The sequence below is a fragment of the Nuphar pumila genome, chromosome 2 (assembly GCF_984573655.1).
Source record: "Nuphar pumila chromosome 2, dmNupPumi1.hap1.1, whole genome shotgun sequence".
Classification (NCBI taxonomy): domain Eukaryota; kingdom Viridiplantae; phylum Streptophyta; class Magnoliopsida; order Nymphaeales; family Nymphaeaceae; genus Nuphar; species Nuphar pumila.
In genome coordinates this window covers 2,351,883-2,369,126 of record NC_143250.1, presented here as the reverse complement: position 1 = coordinate 2,369,126, position 17,244 = coordinate 2,351,883, and the positions used below count along the sequence as shown (strand labels likewise).

The window sequence follows — 17,244 nt, the reverse complement described above, 5'->3', positions numbered from 1 at the left end:
CTCAACCGATCAAGACTCGTTCGTTTTTAGTCGATTGACTTTAAGACGTTCCAAACATGCTTCAAATGATCCTTCCATCAACCTTGATTTTGTCTGGTTTGTAACAATCGAGGTAAACTCGTTTTGCTAAGATTTCCCTTAACTTCATAATATGACAATGATCTAGGAGAGCAACCATAGTTTTGATACTAATTTGATGCAGTGTTCAGGGGATCACCCATTAACTCCATTAGATTTGACACCTTAACACAACTACAAAATTACGGAACCAGGAAAATATAACAAAAAATAGCAGAAAATTGCATGAAAATTAACTGAAAATCAATAATAATTCATCATCAAAACTTCCTTTTTGTCTCACTACTACGAGTATATACATCAACCCAAAGAAAACCCTAGAAACCTTAATCCTGCTACAGATCTGAGATAGATCAGATCTGAAACTTAACTACAATATGAGTAAGGTTCAAAAACCGATATCCAACTAAAATATTTAAAGAAAATCCTAAATAATTAAGATGGATTCAAATGGACCCGGTAATGCCTTGATCCCGTACATGCATTGACAATCAACTTAGCAAATTGGTAGAACCTCTTTTTTTTTCCATTTTATTTAGTGGGAAAGCCAGTTTTGAATAGCTGGAATCTGACCTGTAGTTTTTTTTGCAATCCAAGAATCAACGTCTATGAATGTATTGATTTTTTCAACTCATAAAAACACATTTTTTCACAGAAAAAACATTATCTAAGGGTCGATTCCTACTAAATCAATTATGTTGAATACAAGTATGCGGTTAGATTGTGTCAAAACAACTGGATTGTAGGTACAAACTATTGTAGCAAATACATATATATATATATATATATATATATATATATATATATATATATATATATATATATATTATCCAACTTTGAAAAACACTTAAAAAGTAAAAATTTTAAAAAATGAATCAGCTCGTGATAAACTCGTAAAGGGCTCAAGCTCGGCTCGTGACAAGCTCACAAGCTCTGCCCAAACAAAGGTACACCCTTAACAAGCTAAGCCCGAACAGGCTAAGCTCAGTTCGTTCCGCTTGTTTACCAGCCCTACGTTGGGCTATGTCTGCAAACATATCAGATATTGTTGTATATCCAATCCGAGTTTGACATGTCTTTCGGATATGGATCTTTTAAGTAAAATCCGAATGTGAATTCGGATTGGATTCAAATATGTTAAATTGGATCACTTTTATATTTGGGTCGAATTAAAATCAGCATTTTAAGTTGGATATGGTGTTGATCCGAATCAAAATCTGACATGTATGCATTTTTTTACATGTAAATAGTTTGTTTTGTTCTATTTTTTCAGGATCCAGAATTACTACATGTATTTCGGATTCAGATTCAATTTAACCTCCTCGGATCTGATTCGGTTCAGGATCCGGATCCGGATCTACTATTTGCGTTTCTGATTCGGATTCGAATCTGATAGGATCCAACCTGAATCCGACCCGTATGCACCGCTACCTTGGGCCGCGGACAGGCCGAATTGGGGTTTCGTAGCAAATACTCTGAGAAATTAAGGGCAAAATGGTAAAATAAAAAATGAGGAAAAACCCTAGGTCGGTCCTTTCTTCGAGTGGGAGAGGCCGCGAGAGGTTCTATCCCCCCCCCGCCCCACCACTCACTCGAGCTCTCCGCAGTCATTGAACGGCGGGTGGCGGAACTCCGGCAGAGAGAGGAAGGTTTCCGACGAGGTACGACCCCCCTTCTCCTTTCAGAATTGCATGGTAACGTAGGGAAGTCGCTTTCTCCGGCGGAATCGCAGGGAGTTCTTCCTTCCCCCGCGAAATTAAAGAAGAACAGAATCCTTTTCTTATGACTATTGGTACAAGGGAAGGGATTTTCTTTCTGTTCCTTTTTTTTTTCTTTTTTTATCATATGGGATTGATATCTCTCTCGCTTTTCCTCTTTTCTGTGTGTCGTTCTTGGTTTGTTCATTTGAGATGAGATAGGTGGTTTCTTTGTTTTCGAAGTTTTTTTTTTCATTTGGATTTTCGTTTGAAGCGATGGTTTGTCTCCTCTTTTCCCTTTGTTTATTTGTGGATCTGTTCATTGATTAAAATGGGTACCTCAATGAGGGGTTCGTGTTTTTCCCTTGTGTTTCTTCAATCGGCGTGAGAGGAATCCCCTTTTGGTTCTCAACTTAGAATGGAGTTTGGGGGTTTCTTTTCCTACTCATTTGTTGGAATCAGTGTTATTAAAAATGCGCCTAAGGCAAAAAAAAGCCGGCGAGGGGCTTTATGCCTTGAGGGGCATGTATAAAGGGCAAAAGCCCCGCGAGGCGCGCCTCAAGATGAGGCGTATACACCTCGTTGCTTTTGGTTAAATGACCGTCAAAACCCTCATTTGACCAAAATTTAGTGCTTAATTCTTTCTCTCCGTTTTTTTTTCTCACACAGCCTCTCTCTCTCTCTCTCTCTCTCTCTCTCTCTCTCTCTCTCTCGTCTCTCACAACAGTCTCTCTCATGGTCGAGCCCGAAAACATGTATTCATTCTCTCCTCTCTCGTTTTTTTCACACTCAGTCTCTTTCTCTCTCATTTTTTTTCTCAGGCAACCTCTCTCTTGTTTTTATTTTTCAAAAGTAATGGTAACTTATGAGTACCGGTCATGCTTCTACCCTGCATTTTTATAACCTGTCTTTTAAAAAAATGCATTATGCTGATTATCCATGCATGTGAAATTTTTCAAATTTTTCACAGAAGATGGTTAGCAGAACTACATATGGAATCTGAACTCATAGACATCCAAAAACCAATCTTTTGTAGAATTAGTTGTGATTGTTATATTTATGATTATCTCATAATTAGTTGGTTTATTAAATAACAAATGTTGGACAAAATATGTTTTAAATTTGTTAGATGAATTTCATTTTCATTTTCCTCCATCTCCTTTTACATAATTTTTGATTAAAGACTAAATTGCCCTTTATATTCTATTTTTCATTTAATCATTCACAGACAACTAATTATGTTTGTTTTCCGGTTTCATGTATTACTGGGTGTCAAAAGTTTGCCAAAAGAAGATGTGAGTTCAATTTGAACATGTTGATAAAGGAATATAACAAGAACAAGATAGATTGTTATCTTTATAAAAATTATTACTTTTTAAGCCTATGTATAATTTGTTGTCCAAGATATATTGTCCTGTAGATTTTTGAGTGGCTTAACAATAGGTTTTTTACTGCTTATTAAGATCGATTGATCTGCACTCTTGCTATCTTTTATTGATTTGCTACTATCAATTTCTCTGAAGTGGTAATTGTTGAAAACCCGATTATCTGTTTCTAAATGAGTAGACCGTCTTAGTCCTCTTGGATATTGTATTATTCTTGGGTCTTAGGAATCATTAACCCGATTAAATCCACAAGTTACCTTTACTTTTGTTTGTGAATCTTTTGTTTTTTCTTTCTTTAACTTCTCCATCCTTTTGTCAATCTGAACAAAGTAAAGAGTAAAACTCAAATATTTTTAAGGCATTATTTAGATTGATTCACATAAGGCATACAAAGAAACACTCATATATTCCAATTTATAGAACCTTGAATTTTCCTGTGCTATATAAACATATTTAATCAAGTTATATATGGTGATTCTTATTAAATATGAATCTAAATTTTTGTATTAATATATATTTTCTCATATGCATTTTTGTAATTGAAAAATAAGAAGAGATGTAAGATGTGATCATGGAGTTAAAGTTTTAAATCCCACTAAAGATCCTAAACTCGTAGGACATGTAATTTGCAGTTACTGTCATAAAGAGAGTACAAGAGGCATCTATATGTTGAAACATCACTTAGCTGACACGAAACATGATGTAAGCATATGCGAAGTGGTTCAACCTGACATGAAAAGATTTTTTTAGAATCATCTAAGGGATCAAAAGCAAAAGAAACAAGAGCAAGAACAAAATAAGTTGGAAATCAAGAGGAGTATTTATTTTGGTGCAAAAACAAGCATAGGTGGTCCCATGGATCTCTTTGTGAACAATGAAGCACGATAAACTATAATAAACACTGCTTTCAAAAGGAATGAAAGAAAAAACGTATGTCGTGTCATTGATGGATTTTTTTATTCAAATGTCTCATTATTTAATCCTTGCAATAGTCCATATTTTGGTGCAATGATAAAAGCTATTACAAATTATGGGTGAGAGTTCAAAGTGCCTTCTTACTACGATATGAGATTTTGGATTTTGAAGGATGAGGTAGATTGTACTTATGAAATTTTAAAAGAGTTCAAAAAGGAATGACCAAAGGTTGGTTGCAGCATTATGGCAGATGGTGGGACAGATGAAAAAGGAAGAAACTTAATTATTTTTTTTGTAAACAGCTCATCTGGGACAATATTTTTGAAGTTCGTTGACATCAGCGACATGAAAAAAACTAGTGCAAATTTGTATAAGTTGTTTTAAGAAGCTGTTAAAGAAGTTGGTGAAACTAATGTTGTGCAATTCATTACAGATAATGTATCAAATTATGTAGCAACTGGAATTATGTTAACAGCAAGAAAAACGTGTTTGTGGACATCATGTGCAGCGCATTGCCTGGATATGATGTTAGAAGATATTGAAAAGATATCAATTGTAAAGATACAGTGAAAAAAGCAAAAAAATTTATAAGATATATCTAGAGTCATGCATGAGTATTAAATATGATGAAAAAGTTTACAAAGAAGAAAAAGCTTCTACGTTCGGTCGTCATTCGTTTTGTCACAACATTATCTCACGCTTCATAGTATTGGTTGTTATAAAAAAGAGTTGAACTCGATGATCTTGTCTTCAAATTTTAAATCATCTAATTATTATAAGAAATCTGATGCTAAGATCATTTCTTATATTGTTCTTAATGATCATAAGTTTTGAATTGCTATATCATATGCAACTAAAGCTATACTGCCTCTTGTGAAAGTGATGTGATTAGTGGATGCAGATGAGCCTCTTATGGGATTTTTGTACGAGACAATGAATAGTGCAAATGAGGAAATTGCTTCAAACCTTGACAAGGTTGAAAATAAATATAAACCTATTTGGGATGTCATTGATAGACGATGAGACTTGCAACTTTATAAGCCTTGGTAGAATACTTATTTTATCTAATTCAAAAATACATTTATATTCATTGCAAGGTAAAAAGAATATTGCTTTATCTCGATATCTTGAAGACTTGTCTTGCTTAGAACCACTTTGTGAATCACGGAGTAAAGTGACTTTTTCAATAGGCACATGCTCAGAGGCATTTATGTTGAAGTTCAGATCCAACTATGAATCCTCCAACCAATTGGGATCAGTAGGCAACACTGAATCTTCCTTCTCCACAATTCACTCGACATTTGAGTCTATATGATTTGGACATATAGGGTCATTGGTAGCCCTCCTCATATTTCTCACTCTTAATTTTATATTGTACATTACAAAAACCAATGCATTCATATTCTCTTGTTTAAGTTTATTTCTCTATTTTGAATGCACATATAATTACAAATCATTGGTAATCAATTATAAGATACTTATATTTATAAAAATGTATTTCAAAAATAAAATACAAAGTCACAAACCAGTGAGAAAATTCTCGAATTCTTCTCACAACCCAATGCATTGCACGTCAAACATAAAATTCGAATAGCAAAATTCATCAATTCAAAATTTTTGTGTCCAAATGAACTCCACCAATAAGCTGCATTCAAATAAAATAATAAAAAAATTATAAAAACATTAAGAATGTCACAATTAACAAAAACATAAAGAAAATATTAACAAATAACAACATAATTGCAAACTTTCTCTCTACCAAACAACCCCTTTGCCTTTTAAATGCATTAATTTGTGTTGTAATTTTCAATTGAACATTTGCATTAAAAACCAATTTTTCAACACAATCATAAAAGTCACTCATAACTTTTTCATCCGAGTTGAAGTTGTCCTCATAATGAAAATGAAGATTTAAATAATAGGCAATGCATACAAAGGTTTATGAAGCTGCAAGTCTCATCCTCTATCAACGATATCCCAAATTGGATGATTTAAAATTTGAAGACAAGAACATAGACTTCAACTCTTTCTTATAATATCCAATACTATGAAGCGTGAGATATGTTGTGGCTAAACGAGTGAAGGTTGGACGTACAAGTTATTTCTTCTTTGTGAACTTTCTCATCAAATTTAATACCCATGCATGACTATAGATATATCTTGTAATTTTTTTTGCCCTTTCTACTTTATCTTTGAAAATGATATCTTTTCATTATCTATCCAATCAATGCGTTGCATATGTTGTCCAAATTCTCAACTGCCGCATAATTTGGTGCATTATCTGTAATGAATTGCACCTCATTATTTTCACCAACTTCTTCAAAAAACTTATACAAATTTATACTAATTTTTTTCATGTCGTTAATGTCAACAAACTTTAAAAATACTGTCTCGGATGAGTTTTTCACAAGAAAATTGATTTTCTTCATTTTTCATTTGTCCAACCATCTTCATAATATTGCAACCAACCTTTGGTCATTCCTTTTTGAACTCTTTTAAAAATTTCATGAATACAATCTACCTCGTCTTTCAAAATTCATGTTCTAGTATCGTGATATGAAGACAATTTGAACTCTCGCTCATAATTTGCAATAGCTTCTATCATTGTACCAAAATATGGAATGTTGCAAATATTAAATGATAGAGCATTTGAATAAAAAATCTATCAATGGCACGACGCACATTTTTTTTCTCATTCCTTTTGAAAGTAGTGTTTATTGTGGTTTGTTGTGCTTCTTTGTTCACAAAGAAGTTTATGGGACCACCTGTGCTGGTTTTTGCAACACTACATGATCCATTGATTTTTTTTTTCACATTATCGCATGTTGATGATCCAAAATAAATACTCATGATTTTTAGTTTGTTTTGTTCTTCCTCTTGTTTCTTTTGCTTTTGATCTCTTAGATGATTCTGAAAAATTCTTTTCACATCAGGTGAAATCGCTTCGCACATGTTTACACCATGTTTCGTGTTAGCTAAGTGATGTTTCAACATATAGATACCTCTTGTAGTCTCTTTATGACAGTAATTGCAAATTACATGTCCTACGAGTTTGGGATCTTTAGTGGGATTTGAAACTTTAGCTCCATGATTCCATTCTACATTTCTTCCCATTGTTCAACTGCAAAAATGCATATAAGAAGATATTTATTAAAACAAAAATTTAGATTATCAACATATATAACTTGATTAAATATGTTTATATAGCACAAGAAAATTTCAGGTTTTATAAGTTTGCCTATATGAGTGTTTTTTTGTATGCTTTATGTGCATCAATCTAAATAATACTTTAGTTGAAAATATTTGAGTTTTACTCTATACGTGGTTTAGATTGACAAAAGTATGGAGAAGTTAAAGAAAGGAAAAATAAAAGATATGTAACTTATGGATTTAATCGGGTTGGCATTGGATAGAAATGATTGGTGGAGAAGGATTCTCATGTGGAAGACCCAGAATGATTTTTTTTTTGGTTCATATCGCCGACCCCAATTGTTTTGGGATGAAGGCTTAGTTGTTGTTGTAATGATTCTTAAGACCCAGCAATAATGCAATATCCAAGAGGACTAAGACAATCTACGAATTTAGGCACATATAATCCGGTTTTCAACAATTACCACTTTAAAGAAATTAATAGTAGCAAAACAATAAAAAATAATAAGAGTGTAGATCAATCAATGTTAATAAGCAGTGAGAAACTTATTTCTGGTTATATTCCTTTATCAACATGTTCAAATTGAACTCATCTCTGCTTTTGGCAAACCTTTGACACCTAGTAATACATGAAACCAGAAAACAGACATAATTAGTTGTCATTTGAATGATCAAATGAAAAATAGAACATAAGAGGCGGTTTAATATTTAATCAGAAATATGTGAAAGGAGATGGAGGGATATGAAAATGAAGTTCATTTAATAAATTTGAAACACATTTTGCACAGCCTTTGCTATTTGATAAACCAACTAATTATGAGATAATCACAAAAGTAATAATCATAAATGATTGGTTTTTGGATGTCTATGAGTTCAGATTTCATATGCAGTTCTGCTAACGGTCTTTAGTGAAAAAATTGAGGAATATGATACAAAAAATATAACAATACAACTTTTCACATGCATGAATAATCAACATATTTTTAGAAGACAAATTATGAAAATGCAGGGTAGAAACATGACATGACCGGTAGTCATAAGTTACTTTTACTTTTGAGAAAAAAATGAGAGAGAGAAGCTGCGTGAGAAAAAAACGAGAGAGAAAGAGTTGAGAAAAAATTGAGAGACAAGAAAAAGAGAACCTGTTTTCGAGCTCGACCACGAGAGAGAGACTGCTGTGAGAGAGAGAGAGGCTGCGTGAGAAAAAATAGAGAGAAAGAAAATAAAAGGGCCCCCGACCCTAATTAGGGTTGGGCACCCTTTGTTTAGTCCCTAAATTTTGGTCAAATGAGGGGTTTGACCCTCATTTGACTAAAAGCATCGAGGTGTATATGACTTGCCTCGAGGCGTGCGCCTCAAGGCCTATGAGTTGCACACCTTTTTTGCTCTTTATACATGCGCCTCAAGGCATAACGCCCCTCGCCTTGAGGCGAGGCGCGTTTTTAATAACACTAGTAGTAGCTGTATACTTTAGTGATATTGTCTTTGATTTAGTTGTAGGAATTGCACGCTAGGTTGTTGGCATTATCTTATTTCACCCGTGAAGTCAATTTTGTTTGCTGATGTAGTATTTGCTCATTTATTTTTTTGTCATTTACTTACACCCATCTTTTTAATTCATCTGGTCATGGCTTCCTCATAATTTCCAGTCTTGTTGATTGCTTATTTATTGGCTATTGAATTGCATTAATTCTAATTGATGCTTTGATTCACGTCTTGTTGCTTTTCCTTTGTCCTTGCACTGAGGGGGAATTGCCTTTTCTTTTTTCTGGAAATAAATGAAAGCAGGAAATTGTAGTAGGTGGGAATGCTAATTCCGTTGTTAATTTCCCATTCTTAATTATATATCAATAGAAAGAAAATGGAAAAGTATGTTGTATTAGAGTGAATGCCCCTTTTAGTTTCTCATCCAACATGATCATATATAGACATAGTAGAGCTAAAAGAATGGCGGGAAAACTGTGTTCCACAGGTTATCAAACACCCTGATTTCTTTTCAAGGAAACCCTCAAACAAAAGGTCTCGAGTATAATTCCTTCTGGGTAGGTTTGGGTGCCAAATTTGGTAAGTGATAACCATATGATAGTTGCCAACTATTCAATCCTATTTTATCTGAAAAATCTCTTTGCACTTTGCAAAATGTTGAAGAAGGCTTTGAGAGTTTGCCGTCATTCTGTGTGTGCTATATTAGCAGCCTGTAAGTAATAACTATCCACCACCTGAACACTTTGTGTGATCCAACATCCTACCGTGGTTTCAGCCCCCTTTGGATAGAAAGCAGTATAACCATTTAAGTCTTGGGCGTCAACCAGATTGGTTAAGTCAGAGTAGATTATAAGATACAGATTGTGAACTAGTAATGGCGATGAAATGATATGTTTATGTGCATTGCTGTGCCCTTTGTTTCTTGTTGCTGCCAATATTGGCCTGACACACACCACTCACTGAGTTGGGCCTCCAGCAGACTGGGATTAGAAATTTTTTATTGCAAGAAAAGTGTGCAGATTGTGAAAAAGTAGTCACAAGCAAATGATGCAAATTTTGTCTGTTGTACTCCTCTGTTTCTTGTTCTGCCAATAGACGCTCTGAGCACCACCAACCAAGATGGCTATTTTGCATTTTGCTCCAATTGCAACTTCTGGCCTATCTGGTTGTAATAGGAGCCCACAGCTACCCTTAACTATGAAGTTTTTGTGTTGGTTTTAGGCATTTTCTTAGGGAATGCAACCTGCCTTGTTTGGTTTTCTAACTGGTCTCCAACTTGTCATCAAGAACCATTTCACAAACTGTCTTTCAGCCCTCTTTGAAAATTGGGTATTTTACTTTTATGTTTATATGTATAGTTTTCTGCCTTTTCATGACTGCCTGTTCCTTGTCATAACTGTCCTCTAATGCTCTTCAGCTCTGCTGAATCTCTTGGCCTGTTTGCTCTCTCTCTCTCTCTCTCTCTATCTGCTACTGCTGCTGCTACCACTGACTGTTAAAATAGAGATATTGTACAATATTTCATTCCTGTTTTTTATAATTTATATTTTAATTTTGGTGTATTTTCATGTGTATACTGGTTGTGCCTCCATTATTGTACTTCCATGTCACGGACTCATGGATTATTTGACTTGGTTATTTAGTGTGTTGAAATTCTTTTTTTGTGTGTATTTGTCTTATTGCATGGTTTCTAAATTAGTCGGTCATGGTTTTGCTTCTTTCGAGAAGCAGAAATTATTTGGAACCATCCTGTATCCTTTTCCTTTTTGCTTTGCCCTTTGTTCCGATGTCCTGATTTATTGAACTATTGCTGGAGGAAAAGTAAATGTTGCTATGCATATTTTGTGGGGCTTTTTAATGGAGGTTTTTAAACATATTTGACATTGATGGAGAAAATATATTAGTTAAAAGAGGTCGGGGTAGGGCTAGGAAGACTTGGATGGAGATGATAGGAAAGGATATGAATGCTTTGAACCTCACCGAGGACATGGCATTGGATAGAAATGATTGGAGGAGAAGGATTCATGTGGAAGACACAGAATGATTTTCTTTGTCGGTTCATATCGCCGACCCCAATTGTTTTGGGATGAAGGCGTAGTTGTTGTTGTTGTTGTTGACATTGATGGGTATTTCCTAAAAATGAGTGTGTGACCTTTTTTGTTTGGCAATTTTCTTGTTCAACTGCTTTAAAATACATTGCTCCATTTTCTTGCATTTGTTCTTGATCTATTTCACTTTTAGAAATCTCAAAAATTCATGTCTCTTCTATAAAATTCCATTGTCATCAACCAAACTGCCTCCTATTCGGCAGCCATACACTGGCTTAATGTTGTTTCTGTCATGCTCAGGTAAGCAATGGTGAAGCATAACAATGTTGTGCCCGATGGGCATTTTAAGAAACATTGGCAGAATTATGTGAGAACTTGGTTAAACCAAAATAGTTCACCAAGTACTGATGTAAAAAAAATAGTCATAGCTTGATCTTTTGTTCAAACTTAAATAAATGTTGCTGATTTTAGTTTAACCTATATGCGACATGTAACTCTCATATATTGTCTGTGCTACCATCCTGAATTTTTGCCAATTAGTCCTTTGCAAGTTTTGGAGACATCATCTTTCAGGCACACCTCTGTTGCTTCACTGAAGTCTTTTTCTTTTTTGGTATTCAAACAGAAATGGTATTGCTATTTGTTAACCAATCTAATTATAGAGCCTTCAACTAATCTCTTTACAAATCCAATTTAGTTGAAAATTTTTGCAGGTCTTTAACTAATCTATTTAGAACTAAAAGATCACATGTTTTCTGGGTCATTCTCAAATAATTGCGAGGTAGACCTCTTTATCATGAATCATTTTTGTTGTTTGTCATTCACATTCCCCAAATTATCACTCGATTGGATTATTTGCACATGGATTCTGTAATTGCTAGCCTGCTACTACTATCCCTGTTGTTCTTTTTGTGGTGTTTGAAGTGCGAAACTGAACACTACAAATTGTATGTATTGTATGGATATGGCTGTGGACATGGGGGCACGGCCATTTTATGAAGTTTCCAATGAGTAGCATATAAGGGGATACCATTGTTACGTTTGCGAGGAATATGCTCCATGTGTGTAATAAGTCAAGTCATTTAACTGTAGGCAGCAAAATTGGTGATTTTTGCTTTCTCCTGTGCAGGCTGCTGGAATCTCAAAGAACTTGGCTCCTACAATTGGCATTGCTGTTGATCACCGCTGCAGAAACTGCTCCTTGGAGGGTCTCCAGGCTAATGTCCAGAGGCTAAAAACATACAAGGCCAAGTTGGTGATCTTCCCAAGGCCTGCTGGTCATTTCAAGGTCAGTTCTTCATTCATCTATGCTAAGACTAATGTGGTTGATTGGTATTCATGTAGAGTCTTCATGCTTTCAGGCTGGTGATGCTGCACAAGAAGAGCTCACTACTGCAACACAATCCCAAGGAGAATACATGCCCATTGAGCTTGAGAAACCAGCCGTAGAATTTGTCAAGGTCACAGATGAAATGAAGTCGTTCAAGGCATACAACAAGCTTCGACTGGAGTGGATGAACAAGCGTCATGTTGGTGCTCGGATGAAGAAGGCTGCGGAGGCAGAAAAGGAGAAGAAGTGAGCAGCTACTACTGCGCTTCCTTTTGATGCTGGCGTTTGTTCTTTCTATTTCCTGTCTTGAATTCAATTTTGGTTAGTTTCTGCTGACGTGATGATATATGAACCATATGGTATATTCAGACTTTCTGTGTTAGTTTTATCGGTTGTCTTTTGTTCATGATTAGTAACCCATTTATAAGTTTCTCATGAGGATTCATGATAATCAATTTGGAGTGATATTTTGAGCATCCCCACATTGCTTGAATTGCTAATTTGTTCATTTTTCTCTTAGTGGAACGAACTGTAATGTGGGGTTCATCTTGAAACTAGAGTTTAAATGATTCTCAAGTTAACCAGCAGCAGTTATGGGAGGTTTCGTATGATTTTGATTCAACAAATCAGGAATGGTTATGTTTGGAAGTGTGAAAAGTTTTTCATAGGAAAATAGTCAGCATGAATAGTTCCACCAGTATTTTTCATTTGAAAGTATGTGCAAGAATTTTTCCATATATGTTGGGGGTAATATTGGAGGATATGCAGATGTTGGGACTTCGGAGTTATGTTTTCTTTGAATTTGACGACGCTTATGCTAAACCCCCTTTTTATGCCAATAGGGGATTTCGGATCCCAGAATGGCCTCAGATTCTCATGTGCCCGGTGGGTGGGAACATGATTCACTCATCTCGATCTGTCATACTTCTCTCTGTTTTCATTGTCCCCAGTTGTTTTCATCAAATCCGACCCTATAGATGTGATCTGCATACTCTGTTTAGTGAAGATTAGTGTTTTAATTGTCGGAATCCAACCTTTGTGCAGTCCATGGCCATAAAACCGTAAAAAAAAAGATTAAAGATCACATATTTTCGCTAAAAAAAATCCAAAGGTGGATTCCTATGAAATAAAAAATGCATAATTCATCTGTATTTTGATGGAAAATACTTTTTTTCGATTTTATAACCTGAACAAACTTCACCTGACACAAAGACCTGGTCATGTTGGCTCAGCCTGCCATCCCTATGGGCTTCATGCCATCAGTGCACAACTCTCAGGCTAGGACCCCGAGCAGAGAGATGATGCTCATGGGTATTTAATTGACTGTCCCACCGTGCCAACCCTTCTTGGAGCTGATGAAAACGACTTGCAACAAAGAGATACTAACAAGTGCACTCGAGCTTGGTTTTGGCTTACGTCGGGTCAATAAAATAAAACGCTGAACCCAACTCGCATAATTAAGAGTATTCAGTTATTTTTTTTTACGTATATATATATATATAATCAAACATGTCAACAGGCTAGGGTAGGATATCTGAGATATATCCTGGCCCAATCTCAGGAAACATTTTACACGGGCCTGGTGTGGCTTGATCCGAATAACATTGGGGTTGGGGTTGTCTTTGCTATGTTCAGATATTTGGGCTAGGAGTGGGCTCGGCCCGTTGGGCTTTAAGTGCGGTCCGGTTCTTAACAGGCACGAGTTTGAAGAGCAGCCCATGACCTGGCTCATTGGCCCAATGAGTACATGTGAAGCAGGCTGGGCTCGGCTCGGCTCAAACCCAACTAATTAGATAAATAATAAATAATTAACAAGTTTTTGAGTACTCAACTAATTATCTTTCTAGTTTTTTATAAAAAAATATAATTAATTAGATAAATAATAATAGTTATCAAGTTATTATGCAATTAATTAAAAAATTTAATTTTTATATTATTAATAATTAATAAATAGCTTAGGCTCATCGAGACAGCCCGTGGACCGATCTGAACCTAGTAGCTAACGGGCTTGAGCCTAAACCTTGACCCAACCCGACCCATGGTGGACCAGGTAAGTTTGGTTGTCAACCCTTAATTCGGGCTGAGTCCAGTAGGGTACGGGGGAGAAACCTGACCCATCAGCAGCCCAAGCCTGAAGTTTGGGCTTCCATTCCAGACTGGTTAACTTGGTTTGTTTAATAGGCGTATGTTGCCCTATCTGGTCTGCACGTGTCCAACAATGACACGCTACTTAAGTTCCGTTTCAGGGTAACACGAATTGGACATGATGACGCGACCTGGATATGTATGGACATTATTTAATAATTTTAATTATGTTTAATAAAAATACGCTTTTATATATTGAAATATCAAACAAAATGTTTGACACGTTATTTTGAAAGCAGTGTCTTCATCTGCCGTTGAAAACGTCATGATTGAAATCACGATATTTTCAACTATGGCCCAGAAATGCCTGAATGGTACCGGGTCGGGATATCCCCGCTGGATACCACCTCCTAAACTCTTTGATCCCCTAAGCAAACGAAATGACCGGATTGCCCCTCTGCCTTTGTCTCGTCGACAGCCCACCGCAAGGCCGTTCCCGTCGTTACTGCTTCCGGCTTGTCCACCAGCACACAGCACGCGTGAACCCAGCACGTGCGAAACTCTGTGCTGCCCCGCCCGCGTGCTCTCTCATCCGTTAAAAGCGAAATAATTTCGAACAAAATTAGCAGGAAAAAATAAATAACGCTCTCTCTGAGGACGTGCAAAGAGGAGGGCTGTCGCTCGGGCGTCCGTACGTTACGTGGAACGTGTCCTGAAAAGTGCCACGTCATCCTCCCTATAAGAGAGCCTCCCCCCCTCACAGCGCGCTAACTCTCTCTCGGACTCTAACCTTCGATTCACTTCCGCGTTCTCTGATCATTTTTCCGGTAAAAACCCTAATGGATCCGGCAGGAATTCAGTCCGAATCCAGCCCCTTCGCTCCATTTCCGCCAGCTACAACCGTAGAGCCATTCGATTCCGGCGAAATTCTGGCCGATTACGCCGGTTTCCACCGATGCAACGGATTTCTCCCTTCTCTCCCCGGCGGAGTTACACCGTCTCTCGAGGCCTTACGGCAATGTTTTCCGTCGTATCCTCCGGATTCTTTCCTCCCGAGTCAACCTGCAAGACGCCGAAAAGTTTTTTCTTCGTCGTCGTTGTATACGCTCAAGGACGTCGAGAGGAGCCTTCGGAGGCCGCAGAAGTGTTTCTTCCCAGATCCGCACTCACTATGCTCCCCCAGGAGCGTCCTCCCCGCTGTTCCCTCTGTCCGGCAGGCTCTGGCGTCCCGTGAGGCGGCGAAGATCCGCCGGAGGAATATTAGCGAGAAGACGCGTGCTCTGGAGAGGCTGATGCCTTGGGCCGCGAAGATGGACACCGCTACGATGCTGGAACGCGCGTTCAAGTACGTCAAGTTCCTGCAGGCGCAGGTGAGCGTCCTCAAGTCGATGCCGGCGAAATCGGTCCCGTCGGTGGTTCGTTTAGCTTCGCCGTCGTCCCTGGGGACCGGTGGCAACTCCGTCTTCGACCGCATCTCGCGGCAGCAGCTCCTCCACATCCTGGTGACGTCGCCGGTCGTGCAGAAACGTCTTCTGGAAGCCGAGAACTGCGTCGTCTCGGTGGAGCAGGTGGTGCAGATGGTCGAGTGGGCGTCCTTCTTGCAGTAGCAGTGAGTTTTCCCTTCTATCCATTGTTAACGACGGCAATCGTTTCTTCCTCCATCTGTTTTTCCATCTTTGCACCGTTTCTGAGAACTGCGTCTGTGTACTAACCAGACGAAGTACTCGTAGGGTTGCGTGCGATGCGTCTAGATGTGTTTCGGTACTGTGTTTTTTCTGGTCGGCTTCGGCACACGTTGTATATACTGTACATCAACATGAATATCAATATCAATATACGAGCATAGTACTATTTCAGAAAAAGAAGAAATCATAGAAACGAGAGTCGAGACCTTTGAAGAACAACTACTCTTCTGCAATGCTTTCTATCGCATAGTTAACAGAAGCTTGCTTCTTGGAAGTTGGAGATGAGAAGCGCATCCTTCCCAAAGGAAGGGAAGCTTTTGATTTTAAAATAAACTCACCTTTAAAATATAAGAAACTCGATTTTTTTTAGTGAGAAGCTGGCTTCCTCTAATGTTTTTTTTAGCTTCCTTAATGTTTTCCTTCTCCTTCACTTCTTATCTTTTTTTCATATTAAAAAATAATAATTTTTATAATAAGCATGTGTGTTCGTTTTATATCGTTTTATGCTTTATTTATGTAGTTTTTTTATTTCTGGGCTTTATATTGCTTTCTATGTGTTTCCTCTTCATTTTTCATGAGAGGGCGGTGTGTGTTCTCCTCAGACGACACTGAATGCCACAATAAGCACATGGGGCTTGTATTCTCGTGTGTGTCGACATCACTTAGCATCAGAGTCCAGTGCGATTGCAAAGACTTAAGTACCCTTTCTTGCTATTCTTGTCATCAAACGATGATTTAAGAAAATGACAAAAATGCCTTTTATCAAAAAAAAAATGGTTCGAAAAAAGGACAAAAATATTTTTTATCCAGAAAGTCGAGGATGATGTTGACTCTTTAAAGTCTAAACAACAAAATGAAGCTAAAATGCTCTCTTTCTTTTCTGTTTGAACTTTTCATCATCTTCTTCTTCCTTCTCCGTGTAACACTGTAAATCTCTCTCTCTCTAGAGAAGAAATTAAGGGAGGCAAAGAGCCGGTGATCCGATGGTGATTGTCATCCTCTTTCTGCTAGTAGTGGTCGGAATGCTGCTCTCGTCCAACGGGCAATCGACTGCGGTGGCCTCTCCTCCGCCTTTGAGGGAGATCTACAACGGAATCTTCCTTCAATATACCTACAATGAAGTCTTTCAAAGTACAATTTGTTTACTCCCTACGTCGGCAATACTTTCGATCAGGGTTATGCCTTCTAGGTCACCCTGACGTTACTCAACACAGGTGTCGGGAATGACACATTCATCTTCGGCTTCCCCATCACGAACCTCAAGGCTGCCATCAGGACGGTTGGCGATTACAGCCTGATCACGGCGAAGATCATGCTCAAAGGACCGGTGTCCGACATTGTGATTTACGAAAATCACGTAGCGTAAAAAAAATGACAAATCACAAA

General features: G+C 37.3%; 2 protein-coding genes across 2 annotated transcripts; both read left to right on the top strand.

Annotated features, from left to right (window-relative positions):
• The first annotated feature begins 1,101 nt into the window (after window positions 1-1,101).
• LOC149844454 (large ribosomal subunit protein eL13z-like) lies at window positions 1,102-12,561 on the top strand. The gene is made up of 4 exons (XM_089997169.1): window positions 1,102-1,128; window positions 1,605-1,739; window positions 11,888-12,046; window positions 12,120-12,561. The coding sequence occupies exons 1-4, from the start codon at window positions 1,102-1,104 to the stop codon at window positions 12,336-12,338; spliced, it is 540 nt and encodes a 179-aa protein (XP_089853295.1). The 3' UTR covers window positions 12,339-12,561.
• A 2,451-nt stretch (window positions 12,562-15,012) lies between these two features.
• Window positions 15,013-15,986, top strand: LOC149844453 (uncharacterized). Its single transcript, XM_089997168.1, has one exon. It carries the CDS (start codon window positions 15,013-15,015, stop codon window positions 15,778-15,780), a length of 768 nt encoding a protein of 255 aa, XP_089853294.1. The 3' UTR covers window positions 15,781-15,986.
• Window positions 15,987-17,244: the final 1,258 nt, after the last annotated feature.